This window comes from Osmerus eperlanus, chromosome 22, assembly GCF_963692335.1.
Source record: "Osmerus eperlanus chromosome 22, fOsmEpe2.1, whole genome shotgun sequence".
Classification (NCBI taxonomy): Eukaryota; Metazoa; Chordata; class Actinopteri; order Osmeriformes; family Osmeridae; genus Osmerus; species Osmerus eperlanus.
The window spans coordinates 13063436-13078041 of NC_085039.1; the positions used below are offsets into that span (position 1 = coordinate 13063436).

The 14606-nt window shown below is 53.0% G+C and overlaps 2 protein-coding genes across 2 annotated transcripts in view; both read right to left on the bottom strand.

The window, feature by feature from the left end:
- Window positions 1-983: 983 nt before the first annotated feature.
- On the bottom strand, window positions 984-11802 carry LOC134008957 (noelin-2-like). The gene is given in 14 exon segments (XM_062448561.1): window positions 984-1433; window positions 2096-2133; window positions 2136-2265; window positions 2534-2592; window positions 2595-2709; window positions 3643-3749; window positions 4021-4041; window positions 4044-4094; window positions 4097-4238; window positions 5416-5454; window positions 5946-6050; window positions 8014-8166; window positions 9062-9454; window positions 11777-11802. Coding segments are annotated over 13 exon segments (1413 nt in total). The 5' UTR covers window positions 9206-9454; window positions 11777-11802; the 3' UTR covers window positions 984-1124.
- col5a3b (collagen, type V, alpha 3b) overlaps window positions 10037-14606 on the bottom strand; it is a 37267-nt gene continuing 32697 nt past the window's right edge. The window contains exons 54-60 of the mRNA XM_062448532.1: window positions 14363-14398; window positions 14126-14179; window positions 13459-13798; window positions 13194-13306; window positions 13008-13076; window positions 12351-12581; window positions 10037-10821 (exon numbers count right to left, since the gene is read on the bottom strand). Coding sequence (XP_062304516.1) covers window positions 10645-10821; window positions 12351-12581; window positions 13008-13076; window positions 13194-13306; window positions 13459-13798; window positions 14126-14179; window positions 14363-14398 — 1020 coding nt within the window. The 3' untranslated portion in view covers window positions 10037-10644. The remainder of the gene's footprint in view (window positions 10822-12350; window positions 12582-13007; window positions 13077-13193; window positions 13307-13458; window positions 13799-14125; window positions 14180-14362; window positions 14399-14606) is intronic.

Consider the following 14606-nt stretch of genomic DNA (forward strand, 5'->3'; position numbering starts at 1 on the left):
GACACCAAGTACAACAACTATTTACCCAGGCGGTCAACTGTCCTTGTGTTTCATTCTCTTGTTGAGAAACGAGGCAGGAAGGAGGTACCTAGTGATGGGCAGGGTTCAGCTGCAGAGCTGCAGACGGCAGCAGGAGAGATTCTAGACCATTTCAACAGGGGGCCAACAGATACATTCAACATTATTGTTGTCATGCAGTGTTGTTCACTGAATTGCAGGCATTAACCAAAATACCATGTTTATAATTATTCATTATTATTGTGTGTTAAAAGCCAACGCTTTTATCCAAAACAACATACAAATATATGATATAAATATAAAAACTAAATAAAGTTAAGTACAACAGAAAATCAAAGATCATGGATCAAGATTTAATTGATCTGTTTTTTTCTTAAGATATTGATGAATTGTATTCTGTAGAAACCTTGTGTGTTAACTTCTGTGGAGCTGCTTTGTGTGAGAGAGAGATTGTATGTATGTGTGTGGGTGAGTGTTCCGGATAGTGGGTTATAGAATCATGTGTTCCCTCCACAGTACTGCCCTGTCTCCTGTGGAGCAACAAGCTGGTGACACACACACACACTCACACAAACATATATTCATACACACCGTCTCACACCCACACTCACACACCCACACACACATATTCATACACACACTTTCACACACACACTCAGACAAACACACACATATTCATACACACCCTTTCACACACACTCACACACATATTCATACACACCCTCTCAAACACACACTCATATACACACATACTCTCACACTTGTGTGTGCAGTGTACAAGCCTGCTGTATCTCTGTTTTAATTGGCTGGTTTCCATTACCCAATCTGTTGCTCAAAATATAGAACATCTCTATCACCACCCTCTCTCTCTCCCTCTGTCTCTCCTCCTCTCCTCCTCCTCTTCCTCCTCCTCTCTCCTCTCCTCCTATCAGACACAGACCAGGAGACAATGGTTAGGGCCATGTTCTTTATTACTGCTCACATGTCAATAACCATGATGAGACACACACACTGTTCATTCTCTCATCGAATCACAATTCTATTCTATCCCTCCTTGCCTCTCCTGTCCTCCCCTCCCTCCCTCCTCCTCCTATCTCCTCCTCCCTCTACACCAGCTGAACAAGGGTGATGTTGTAGAGGACCTGGTGTCCGTTGTTCCAGGAGAAGAGCAGTCTCTCTCTGGGGTTGTAATCCAGCATGGAGATGTGGGCGTAGCGGTTGTGGAAGGGGATGTCTGTGTAGCGATACTCTCCGCTGGTGGTGCTGAAGGAGAAGCGGATCTTGGCTCCAGACAGGTGAGAGTCGGTGATGTAGAGGGTGCCACAGATGAGGAAGCTCTCGCCAGCACTGCGCTTGGGGAAGCCAGTGTCCCAGGAGTGCAGGGGGGACAGGGTCAGGGGGTCCAGACGACTCACCTGTGGAGGGTGGACATTACACCTGGACACACGCCTGGACACACACCTGTTCACACGCCTGGACACACGCCTAGACACACACCTGCCACACACCTGGACACACACCTGGACACACACCTGGACACACACCTGGATACACACCTGGATACACACCTGTTCACACACCTGTTCACACACCTGGACACACGCCTAGACACACACCTGGACACACACCTGTTCACACACCTTGGACACACGCCTGGCCACACACCTGGACACACACCTGACACACACCTGGATACACACCTGTTCACACACCTGGACACACACCTGGACACACACCTGGACACACACATGGATACACACCTGTTCACACACCTGGATACACACCTGGATACACACCTGGCCACACACCTGGATACACACCTGTTCACACACCTGGACACACACCTGGATACACACCTGTTCACACACCTGGACACACACCTGGACACACCCTGGATACACACCTGTTCACACACCTGGACACACACCTGACACACCTGGACACACACCTGGATACACACCTGTTCACACACCTGACACACACCTGGACACACACTTGGACACACACCTGTACACACACCTGGACACACCTGGACACACACTTGGACACACACCTGTACACACACCTGGACACACACCTGGATGTTGCCGGCGCTGGCGAGGGAGGCGTGGACCGCCAGAGCCCCACCTCATCCACCATGAGGTCGATGTCAGAAGCTCCGCCCCAGCTGTAGGGGAAGGTGTCAGACCCCGCCCCCTCCAGAGTCCTCTGCTGCAGCACCTGACGAGACCTGAGGTCATACTGTACCTGGGGGGGAGGGTCAGGGGGGGGGGGGTGGAGGGGGGGGGGGGGGAGGAGGGGAGGGGGGGAGTGGAGGGGGGAGTGGAGGGGGGAGTGGGGGGGGGGAGTACAGTAGAAATACAAATAAAACAGAAAGAGTAAAGTAGAATAGAGAAGTTCTGTAATGTGGGATAATTGTATATGATACATAGGTCTGAAGAAATGCAGTTGTATAAATCAAGTCATCTGTATTAGCCAATAACATGCCACGATGCTGCCTGTGTCAATAGCGTACCAGGTTGTTGCTGCGGTGCTTGTTGTAGTAGAGGGAGCCGTTGTAGACCACATGACCGTCCCAGACCAGGGATAGGGCAGCAGGTGCTGGGTGAGGCTCCGCCCATGCAGGAAGTCCTCCATGTTCCTGAACTCCAACACACGCTTACCGTTAACATAGCCGTCCATACTCCACACCTGAGAGGAGAGGGGAGGTTTGAGGGGGACGGCAGAGGAGAGGATATTAGAGGGAGTGAATTGGGGAGGTTGTGGGGGAGGGATGGATGGATAAGAAAGAGAGAGAGAGGAGAGGTCAGTCTCTCTGTAATGATTCCAGAACCCATCCCAGTGGTTCTTTGCTCACATCAACTTCCCTGCCTCCAATATCTGTTACACCTCCCTCCTCTCTCTCTCTCCCCTCCTCTCTCTCCCCCTCCCTCTCCCCCCTCTTTATTCCTCCCCCCCCAAAGGTAGGGTGTACTACTTCAACCACATCACCAACGCAGCCAATGGAGCGTCGGGTGAGGGGGAGGGGACCCAGACAAGGTGCGCTGCTCTCACCTACTGGTCAAGCACAACCAATCACGTCGCCGTCCTCTGCAGGGAGGATACATCACCAGGACCAGACGAGGCGCTGAGCTCATTCAGAGTAGGTCTCTCTCCTCTCTCTGGTCTTTCTCTCTCTCTCTCTTTCTCTTTCTCTCTCTGTCTCCCTCCCTCCCTCCCTGCCTCCCTCCCTCCCCTCCCTCTCTCTCTCTCTCTCTTCTCTCTCTCTCTCTCTCTCTCTCTCTCTCTCTCTCTCTCTCTCTCTCTCTCTCCCTCGCTCTCTGTCTCTTCTCTAATCAATGGTAACAATAGCATTTTGTGTAACCGGGTTACAAGAAGACTCTGTTGTCGGGTCAGTGGTAACCGGGACATACTTGCCATATCTAGATTCTGTCTCCAGGGATACACTCAAATAGGGAACAGACATGGGTCACCACAGTGACATAAATCACACACACAGTTTGCCCCTGACAACCTGCTTAATATGTCCTTCACTGGGAGAGAGAGGTGGTGTAAGTTTGTGTGGGGGGTGTGTGTGTGTGTGAGGTGAATGACAATGCAGGTGTGCCTCACACACACACACACCCGGGTGTCGGAGGAGAGCATCATGCCGTCAGTCATCCAGGCTCCGAACCGCGATCCAGAAACTCTCACTGTTACTGGAGCACTGATGTCTGTGAGGTGACCACACCCTGCACACACATATACACGCACAGGACACACACACACACATATACAAACAGAGGACACACATGGTTAGACAGGTAAATCGGTTCATTTAATTTTGTCTTAAAATGAAATCTTGTTCAGAAAAGGAAAATAAATTATAACAAAGTTTATTAGCAAAACCAAATTGCTTACCTACCCTCACACACAACCCCACCCCACACACACACACACACGCACATTACACACCACCCCCCCCCCCCCCCCACACACACACACACACATACACTCCCCTACCCAGCTTGTTCATGCAGGCAGGAGACGTGTCTCTAAGACAACAGCACTCTCCTGCAGCTCCTCATAGCTCCATCCCCTGCCTCCTCCTGATTGGCTGACAGGATGACTGACAGATTCAGGAGTTGATCCCTGAGCAGGGAGAGGGTCTGGAGGCGGGACATGTACTGTGATGTCACCAGCAGCAGGGGGAGAAGTTGAGACATCTGACCCTTCAACTCCTGAAAGAAGAGAAGAGAGAGGAGAGGAGGAGAGAGAGGAGAGGAGAGAGAGGAGAGGAGGAGAGGAGGAGAGGAGGAGAGGAGAGGAGGAGAGAGAGGAGAGGAGGAGAGAGAGGAGAGGAGAGGAGGAGAGGAGGAGAGGAGGAGAGAGAGGAGAGGAGTGAGAGAGGAGAGGAGAGGAGAGAGATGAGAGGAGAGGAGAGAGAGGAGAGGAGAGAGGAGGAGAGAGGAGAGAGAGGAAAGGAGAGGAGAGAGGAAAGAGAGGAGAGGAGAGAGGAGAGGAGGGAGTGGAGAGGAGGAGAGAGAGATGAGAGGAGAGGAGAGGAGGAGAGGAGGAGAGGAGGAGAGAGAGGAGAGGAGAGAGGAGAGGAGAAGAGGAGAGAGGAGAGGAGAGGAGGAGAGAAGAGGAAGAGGAGAGAGGAGAGGAGGAGAGAGAGAGAGGAAAGGAGGAGAGAGAGGAGAAGAGGGAGGGGGAAAGAGGAGATATGGGGGAGGGATGGATGGATGATAAAAACACATCATCTGTAGGACACACACACTGTCCCCCTGGTTTCTCCATCCCTCTGTTCTTTATCTCTGTCATCCTTCACTTTCTCTGCCCTTCACTTCTTCTATCCCTCTATCTGTGTGTGTACCTGCAGGGCCTGTGGGGTGAGGAGGGTGTGTGTGTGTGTGTACCTGCAGGGCCTGTGGGGTGAGGAGGGTGTGTGTGTGTGTGTACCTGCAGGGCCTGTGGGGTGAGGAGGGTGTGTGTGTGTGTGTGTGTGTGTGTGTGTACCTGCAGGGCCTGTGGGGTGAGGAGGGTGTGTGTGTGTGTGTACCTGCAGGGCCTGTGGGGTGAGGAGGGTGTGTGTGTGTGTGTGTGTACCTGCAGGGCCTGTGGGGTGAGGAGGGTGTGTGTGTGTGTGTGTACCTGCAGGGCCTGTGGGGTGAGGAGGGTGTGTGTGTGTGTGTGTACCTGCAGGGCCTGTGGGGTGAGGAGGGTGTGTGTGTGTGTGTGTGTACCTGCAGGGCCTGTGGGGTGAGGAGGGTGTGTGTGTGTACCTGCAGGGCCTGTGGGGTGAGGAGGGTGTGTGTGTGTGTGTGTGTACCTGCAGGGCCTGTGGGGTGAGGAGGGTGTGTGTGTGTACCTGCAGGGCCTGTGGGGTGAGGAGGGTGTGTGTGTGTGTGTGTGTACCTGCAGGGCCTGTGGGGTGAGGAGGGTGTGTGTGTGTACCTGCAGGGCCTGTGGGGTGAGGAGGGTGTGTGTACCTGCAGGGCCTGTGGGGTGAGGAGGGTGTGTGTGTGTACCTGCAGGGCCTGTGGGGTGAGGAGGGTGTGTGTGTGTACCTGCAGGGCCTGTGGGGTGAGGAGGGTGTGTGTGTGTGTGTACCTGCAGGGCCTGTGGGGTGAGGAGGGTGTGTGTGTGTACCTGCAGGGCCTGTGGGGTGAGGAGGGTGTGTGTGTGTGTGTACCTGCAGGGCCTGTGGGTGAGGAGGGTGTGTGTGTGTACCTGCAGGGCCTGTGGGGTGAGGAGGGTGTGTGTGTGTGTGTGTACCTGCAGGGCCTGTGGGGTGAGGAGGGTGTGTGTGTGTACCTGCAGGGCCTGTGGGGTGAGGAGGGTGTGTGTGTGTGTGTGTGTACCTGCAGGGCCTGTGGGGTGAGGAGGGTGTGTGTGTGTACCTGCAGGGCCTGTGGGGTGAGGAGGGTGTGTGTGTGTGTGTGGACCCGCCCCTCCACCCCCCTCAGGAGGGGTTCAGAGTCCTGGAGGAGCTGCAGGTCCCTGGAGGAACCAAGAAACACGTCCTGAATCAGCAGGCTGACGGTCTGCATCTGTGGAGGAGGAGGATGTGACACCTGGACACACCTGTACACACCTGTACACACACACAGTGAGGATGCAGACACAGAGCTAATCAACAGTCCTGTAAAGAGCAAAGAGAGAGAACAGAAGGAGAGCAGAGGGAGAGCAGAGAGAGAGCAGAGAGAGAGCAGAGAGAGCAGAGAGAGAGCAGAGAGAGAGCAGAGAGAGCAGAGAGAGAGCAGAGAGAGCAGAGAGAGAGCAGAGAGAGCAGAGAGAGAGCAGAGAGAGAGCAGAGGGAGAGCAGAGAGAGAGCAGAGGGAGAGCAGAGGGAGAGCAGAGAGAGCAGAGAGAGCAGAGAGAGAGCAGAGGGAGAGCAGAGGGAGAGCAGAGGGAGAGCAGAGAGAGAGCAGAGGGAGAGCAGAAAGAGAGCAGAGAGGGAGCAGAGAAAGCAGAGAGAGCAGAGAGAGAGAGCAGAGAGAGCAGAGAGAGCAGAGAGAGAGCAGAGGGAGAGCAGAGGGAGAGCAGAGGGAGAGCAGAGAGAGAGCAGAGGGAGAGCAGAAAGAGAGCAGAGAGGGAGCAGAGAAAGCAGAGAGAGCAGAGAGAGCAGAGAGAGCAGAGAGAGCAGAGGGAGAGCAGAGGGAGAGCAGAGAGAGAGCAGAGAGAGCAGAGAGAGAGCAGAGAGAGCAGAGAGAGAGCAGAGGGAGAGCAGAGGGAGAGCAGAGGGAGAGCAGAGAGAGAGCAGAGAGGGAGCAGAGAGAGATGAGAGAGAGCAGAGAGAGAGCAGAGAGGGAGCAGAGAGAGAGCAGAGAGAGAGCAGAGAGAGAGCAGAGAGAGCAGAGAGAGAGCAGAGGGAGAGCAGAGAGAGCAGAGAGAGAGCAGAGAGAGCAGAGAGAGAGCAGAGAGAGAGCAGAGAGAGAGCAGAGAGGGAGCAGAGAGAGCAGAGAGGGAGCAGAGAGAGCAGAGAGGGAGCAGAGAGAGCAGAGAGAGAGCAGAGAGAGAGAGCAGAGAAAGAGCAGAGAGGGAGCAGAGAGAGCAGAGAGAGAGCAGAGAGAGAGCAGAGAGGGAGCAGAGAGAGCAGAGAGAGAGCAGAGAGAGAGCAGAGAGAGAGCAGAGAGGGAGCAGAGAGAGCAGAGAGAGAGCAGAGAGAGAGCAGAGGGAGAGCAGAGGGAGAGCAGAGAGAGAGCAGAGAAAGCAGAGAGAGAGCAGAGAGAGAGCAGAGAGAGCAGAGAGAGAGCAGAGAGGGAGCAGAGAGAGCAGAGAGAGAGAGCAGAGAGAGCAGAGAGAGAGCAGAGAGAGCAGAGAGAGAGCAGAGAGAGAGCAGAGAGAGAGCAGAGAGGGAGCAGAGAGAGAGCAGAGGGAGAGCAGAGGGAGAGCAGAGAGAGAGCAGAGAGAGCATAGGGAGAGCAGAGGGAGAGCAGAGAGAGCAGAGAGGGAGCAGAGAGAGCAGAGAGAGAGCAGAGAGAGCAGAGAGAGAGCAGAGAGAGAGCAGAGGGAGAGCAGAGAGAGCAGAGAGGGAGCAGAGAGAGCAGAGAGAGAGCAGAGGGAGAGCAGAGAGAGAGCAGAGATAGCAGAGAGAGAGCAGAGGGAGAGCAGAGAGAGAGCAGAGAGAGAGCAGAGAGAGAGCAGAGGGAGAGCAGAGAGAGCAGAGAGAGCAGAGAGAGAGCAGAGAGGGAGCAGAGAGAGAGCAGAGGGAGAGCAGAGAGAGCAGAGAGAGAGCAGAGAGAGCAGAGAGAGAGCAGACAGAGAGCAGAGAGAGAGCAGAGGGAGAGCAGAGAGAGCAGAGAGAGCAGAGAGAGAGCAGAGAGGGAGCAGAGAGCAGAGGGAGAGCAGAGAGAGCAGAGAGAGAGCAGAGAGAGCAGAGAGGGAGCAGAGAGAGAGCAGAGAGAGAGCAGAGAGAGAGCAGAGGGAGAGCAGAGAGAGAGCACACACATATCCACACACACACACACATCCACACACACACCGCAGCCCCCCTCCCTCTCCCCTGCTCACCTGCAAAGCGAGCAGGTGGGTCTGGTGGCTGTGGGCGTCTCGGCTACAGAGATTGTTGCCGGGGGCGACCACGGTACACACACACCCCCCATCAGGGGCCGAGGAGGAGGTGAAGACACTCCAACCTTCCTCTTCCTCACCTGGGAAAACCCCCTGGGGGGTGGGGGGGGGGTTGCAGTAATTCAGGGGTGGGGGGGGGGTTGCAGTAATTCAAATGATGTCCTAATTTCTCCCTTTCTCTCTCTCTCTCTCTCTCTCTCTCTCTCTCTCTCTCTCTCTCTCTCTCTCTCTCTCTCTCTCTCTCTCTCTCTCTCTCTCTCTCTGGTCTCTCTGGTCTCTCTGGTCTCTTTAATTAGCAACACAGCACCTCTCAAACCTCTCCATCTGTTCCTCCAGCAATTACTCTGAGAGTGTGTGTGTTTTAGTGTGTGTGTGTGTGTGTGGGGGGGGGGGGCAGTGTGGGGGAGTGGACCCTACATGTGTCTTTGTGAACCTGCTGACCTTGCAAAGTGCCACTATGAGCATGCTGGGGACTGGGTTGTCTGCCAAAGGTGTGTGTGTGTGTGTGTGTGTGTGTGTGTGTGTGTGTGTGTGTGTGTGTGTGTGTGTGTGTGTGTGTGTGTGTGTGTGTGCGTGTGTGTGTGAGAGAGTGTGTGAGTGAGAATATTTCATTAAACAAACAGCACACAGAAACTGCCTTAAACATTCAACATCTATTCTTTCTCTTTACAACTCTTCTCTTTACAACTCTCCCCAAAAAATATTTTCATCCATCCATTCATCCCTCCATCCATCCATCCCTCCAATATTGTAATGTGTAAATCATTCAGACTGAAAAATAGAAAAAGAAAGAGAAAAGCAGAGAGAGAGCATGTGTGTGTGTGTGTGAGAGTGTGGTGTGTGAGAGTGTGTGTGTGTGTGTGAGAGTGTGTGGGAGAGTGTGTGTGTGTGCGTCTGTGTGTGTGAGAGTGTGTGTGTGTGAAAGTGTGTGAGTGTGTGTGTGTGTGAGAGTGTGTGTGTGTGAGGGTGTGTGTGTGTGTGTACATACGCTGACTCTCTTCTCATGTGTTCCGTCGGGGGCGACCAGGGTTCCATTGAGGCCGACCAATGAGGGCAGAGTCTGAGACATCCAGTTAGCAACCATCGCCATGGTGCTCAGGACCACGCCAATCTTCATCACAGGCACACTCATCCTCACACACACACCCAAACAAACACTGGCTAAATCACACACACTAAATCACACATGCACACAAGTCACGCACACACACACTCATACATGCACACTGTTTCACACACGCACAATCACACACACTAAGTAAATCACTCACTCAAACAAATACACACAAATGAACTAACTCAGAGACACACAGACACTGTCACCAACTAACTAACTAACTAACACAAACACACTATAATCCAGACACACACACACTCACTCCTTCCCAGAAGTGTCCAGGATGGTCCAGAGAGGAGATAAGATCCTTGTTTAGTCCGGTGGATGGATGGAAGGTGGAGATGAATCCAAACAGACAGAAAGACTTGTTAGGGTTAGGGTTGTTAGGGTTAGGGTTGTCTTGAGCTGGAGATGTAGGGATGGAAGGAGAACGAGAGAGGAGAGAGGGGAGAGAGGAGAGAGGAGAGTGTTCTCTCCTTGGTCCAACAGAGAGAGAGAGGAGAGAGAGAGAGAGGAGAGAGAGGATAGTGTTTGGTCCAACAGACTGGGGCTCAGACTGCACTGTTCTATCATTTATACTCCTCCCCCTAACCCTCTCTCCCCCTCTCCCTCCCTTTATCTCTCCCTTTCTCTCTTCACCCCTCCTCCTTTCTCTCTTTCTCGCGCTCTCTGTCTCTCTCTGAAGACATGCACGCTGGTACAACAGCACCATCTTGTGGTGTAGACTAGCCACTGCACCCAGTATTGAAAGCCCTTTTACCAAATTCTGTTCAAAGTCGTTTGAAACGGGAGCATCTGGTTGGTGTTTTAAAATGAAGGATTCGTGGGCTGATTCTGAACTGTAAATGTTTTTAAAGTTGTTTTATGATTTCATCATACACCACTCAATATGTTATTCTTGTAATACATATACTTGTCGTTTTTCATATTGTAACAACTTAGGGCTGACAATCTCAGCCGGGATATTCTTGAAAAAAAGATTTAATATCTCAATGAACCTTCCTGGTTAAATAAAGATTAAATAAAATAATAAAATACAAACACAATCACAATGTATTATTGATTTGGAACAGATTGAGTCCAAATACAGAAATAAAACTCAATTTCCCAGAATGCCCCTCTCCCTGTGATATGATACAGCTGTCCTATAGCACCATGACAAGTTACACTCAAACACACAAACAACAACATCATCAAAAAACAACACAAGCTTTCAAACAATTCAAACACCTCAGGGATATGATGACGGATGAGGGAGTTTTCAGTAAAGAGGAATGTGAACTGAGTAACATATGATTCAAAGAAAATGTTTGTGTGCATGTCTGTGTGTGTGTGTATGTGCTGTGTATGATTAACATTGTTCTTGATAAAACTGAATTATAAATATGTATCGGTAAAATGTCCTTGTTATTCTGCTAATAACTCTCCCGGTGGTCCCGGTGGTCCCGGTGCTGTCAGCCGCTGAAGCAGACAGGTCCGAGCTGGAAGCCGCTGAAGCAGACAGGTCCGAGCTGGAAGCCGAACTTCTGGTTGCTGCTGCTGAAGTCCAGCACAGCCACGTCCAGCAGAGGCAGCAAGGCTGCCTGGGGGGCGTCCAGCAGCAGCTCAGTCCTGCCCTGCCCTGCCCCAGCCTGGGCACACACACACACACCACACACACCACACACACACACACACCACACACACACCACACACACACACACACCACACACCACACCACACACACACCACACACCACACACACACACCACACACACACACACACCACACACACACCACCACACACACACACACCACACACACACACCACACACACCACACCACACCACCACACACACACACCACACACACACACACCACCACACACCACACACCACACACACACACCACACACACACACACACACCACACACACACCACACACACACACCACACACCACACACACACACACCACACACACCACACACACACACACCACACACACACACCACACACCACACACACACACACCACACACACAACACACACACACACCACACACACACACACACCACACACACACACCACACACACCACACACACACACACCACACACACCACACACCACACACACCACAACACACACACACCACACACACACACCACACACCACACCACACACACACACCACACACACACACACACCACACACACCACACACACACACCACACACACACCACACACACACACACACACACCACACACACACACACACACACACACACACCACACCACACACACACACACCACACACCACACACACACCACACACACCACACACACACACACACACCACACACACCACACACACCACACACACCACACACACACCACACACACACCACACACACACACACACACACACACACACCACACACACACACCAGACACCACACACACACACACCACACACACACACACACCACACACACACACCACACACACACACACCACACACACACACACACCACACACACCACACACACACACCACACACCACACACACACACACCACACACACACACCACACACACACCACACACACCACACACACACACCACACACACACCACACACACACACACACCACACACACACACCACACACACACACACACACACACACACACACACACACCACACACACACCACACACACACACCACACACACACCACACACACACCACACACACACACACACACACACACACACACACACACACACACACACCACACACACACCACACACACACCACACACACACACACACACACACACACACCACACACACACACACCACACACACCACACAACCACACACACACACACACACACACACACACACCACACACACACACACACACACCACACACACACACACACACACACCACACACACCACACACACACACACACACCACACACACCATATACAAATACTGGTTATAAATTCACACGAAAACACAATGTCCGTATATGTATATGTATTCACACACCAATACACACATATCACATACACAGATATCACATACACCCACACACACCCCCCACCCACACACCTAGACCTAATCACAAACGCACCCCTACTCCTAATCACACACACACGCCTAGCCCACCCCCACCTGGCAGCCGTCGTGTGTGGCGGTGATGTAGTGTGTGTTGAGGTGAGTGAGCTCCTCCCCGCTGCTGGCCTTGAAGCGCAGCGCCCCCTGCAGGGAGAGCGAGGCGTCACGCCACCCCACAGAGTTCTGGCACAGGTAGGTGAAGCTCTGCCGGGCGCCGGCGCTGAGCAGGCGCAGGAACACCAGCTGCACCACGTCCACCGGCACGCCTTCCCCGCCCACGTAGGAGAACTGGGGGGAGGAGGACTCACATATGAGCAATTACAGGAAACACACACAATCTACAGGTACACACACTCCCCCTACACACACACCATACACATTTACATTCAGTCATTTAGCAGACGCTCTTATCCAGAGTGACTTACAGTAAGTACAGGGACATTCCCCCGAGGCAAGTAGGGGGAAGTGCCTTGCCCAAGGACACAACGTCATTTTTCACGGCCGGGAATCGAACCGGCAACATTAACATGATTAATAGCCCGATTCCCTAACCACTCAGCCATCTGACCCCTGACACATTCACCATACACAAACACACATATCATACACACTCCCTCTACACACACACACCATACACATTCACCATACACATTCACCATACACAAACACACACATCATACACACTCCCCCTACACACACCATACACTCCTGTACCTGTTTTCCCCTCTTGAAGCTGCTGTACCAGCTACCAGGCTTCTCCCCCTTCCAGCTGCTTAGTCTGACCTGCAACATCATCATCACCATCACCACCATCATCATCACCATTGTCAATGATGATGTGTATAGTGTGTGTGTGTACATGGTGTGTGTGTGTGTACATGGTGTGTGTGTGTGTCTCACCGACTGGAACCTCTTATCTGGGTACAGGCAGGTCTCCCCCTCCGCGGTGAAGTTACAGAACGCCTTGAAAGAGTCTCTATGGCAACCCTGGTTAGGGTCGATCCAGTACTCACCTGAGGAGGGAGGAGTCAGTCAGACAGGCCGACAGACACAGTGTGTACAGGTGTGTACAGGTGTGTGTGTGTACAAGTGTGTGTGTGTCCAGGTGTGTCCAGGTGTGTGTGTCCAGGTGTGTCCAGGTGTGTGTGTCCAGGTGTGTGGGTACCGTCAGGTAGCTGTGGGTGACAGAGCTGCAGCTCCTTGCAAGTCCTGGCAGGGCTGTGGAACGTTCCCAGAGGAGTCCTCAAGCCCTCCACCTCAGACCTCATAGACGACAGCGACGCAAACACCTCCTCCATCACCCTCTCCTCTCCTCCGTCCTCCCCCCCTACCTGGTCTGCCTGCATCCCTTCCTCCTCCCCTCCCTCCCTCCTCCCCTCCTCCTCCCCTCCCTCTTCCATCCTCTCCTCCTCCCCTCCCTCCATCATGGTGCCGTCCACAGCCCAGTGTTCCCTCCTCCTCCTCCCTCGCTGTGGGAGGGACACCAGGCCCAGCTCCGCTCCACCCTGCGGACCACAACAACACCCTCAGATAGCACAGGGCTAGGAGCTAGGGGCTAGGGGCTATGGGCTAGGGGCTACGGGCTAGGAGCTAGGAGCTAGGGGCTACGGGCTAGGAGCTAGGGGCTAGGGGCTAGGCGCTAGGAGCTAGGGGCTAGGAGCTAGGAGCTAGGAGCTAGGGGCTAGGGGCTAGGGGCTAGGAGCTAGGGGCTAGGGGCTACGGGCTAGGGGCTACGGGCTAGGGGCTACGGGCTAGGAGCTAGGGGCTACGGGCTACGGGCTAGGAGCTAGGGGCTAGGGGCTAGGGGCTAGGAGCTAGGAGCTAGAACTTACAGGTGGTCCTGGTGGGCCTGCGGGACCTGTATCTCCTCTTGGACCAATAGAACCCTGTACACACACACGTAAACACGCAGAGACACACACAGACCGCACACAGTCAATAAGACCTTGTACACACACAAGTAAACACGCACACACCGCACACAGTCAATTTATTGCATTTATTGGAATCATTTATTGGACACTTTGGGTTTGTGTGTGTATGTGTGTATGTGTGTGAGTATGTGTTACCTGATTTCCTTTGGAACCTTTCTGTCCAACTGCACCCTGAAAGGAACAGAGATGAAGGGGAGGGAATGAGGGAGGGAGGGATTAAGCATGTCTTCACCTTCATGTTGCATCAGCAGCAGTGTTAGGGTTAGTTCATCATCAGCAGCAGTGTTAGGGTTAGTTCATCATCAGCAGTGTTAGGGTTAGTTCATCAGCAGCAGTGTTAGGGTTAGTTCATCATCAGCAGCAGTGTTAGGGTTAGTTC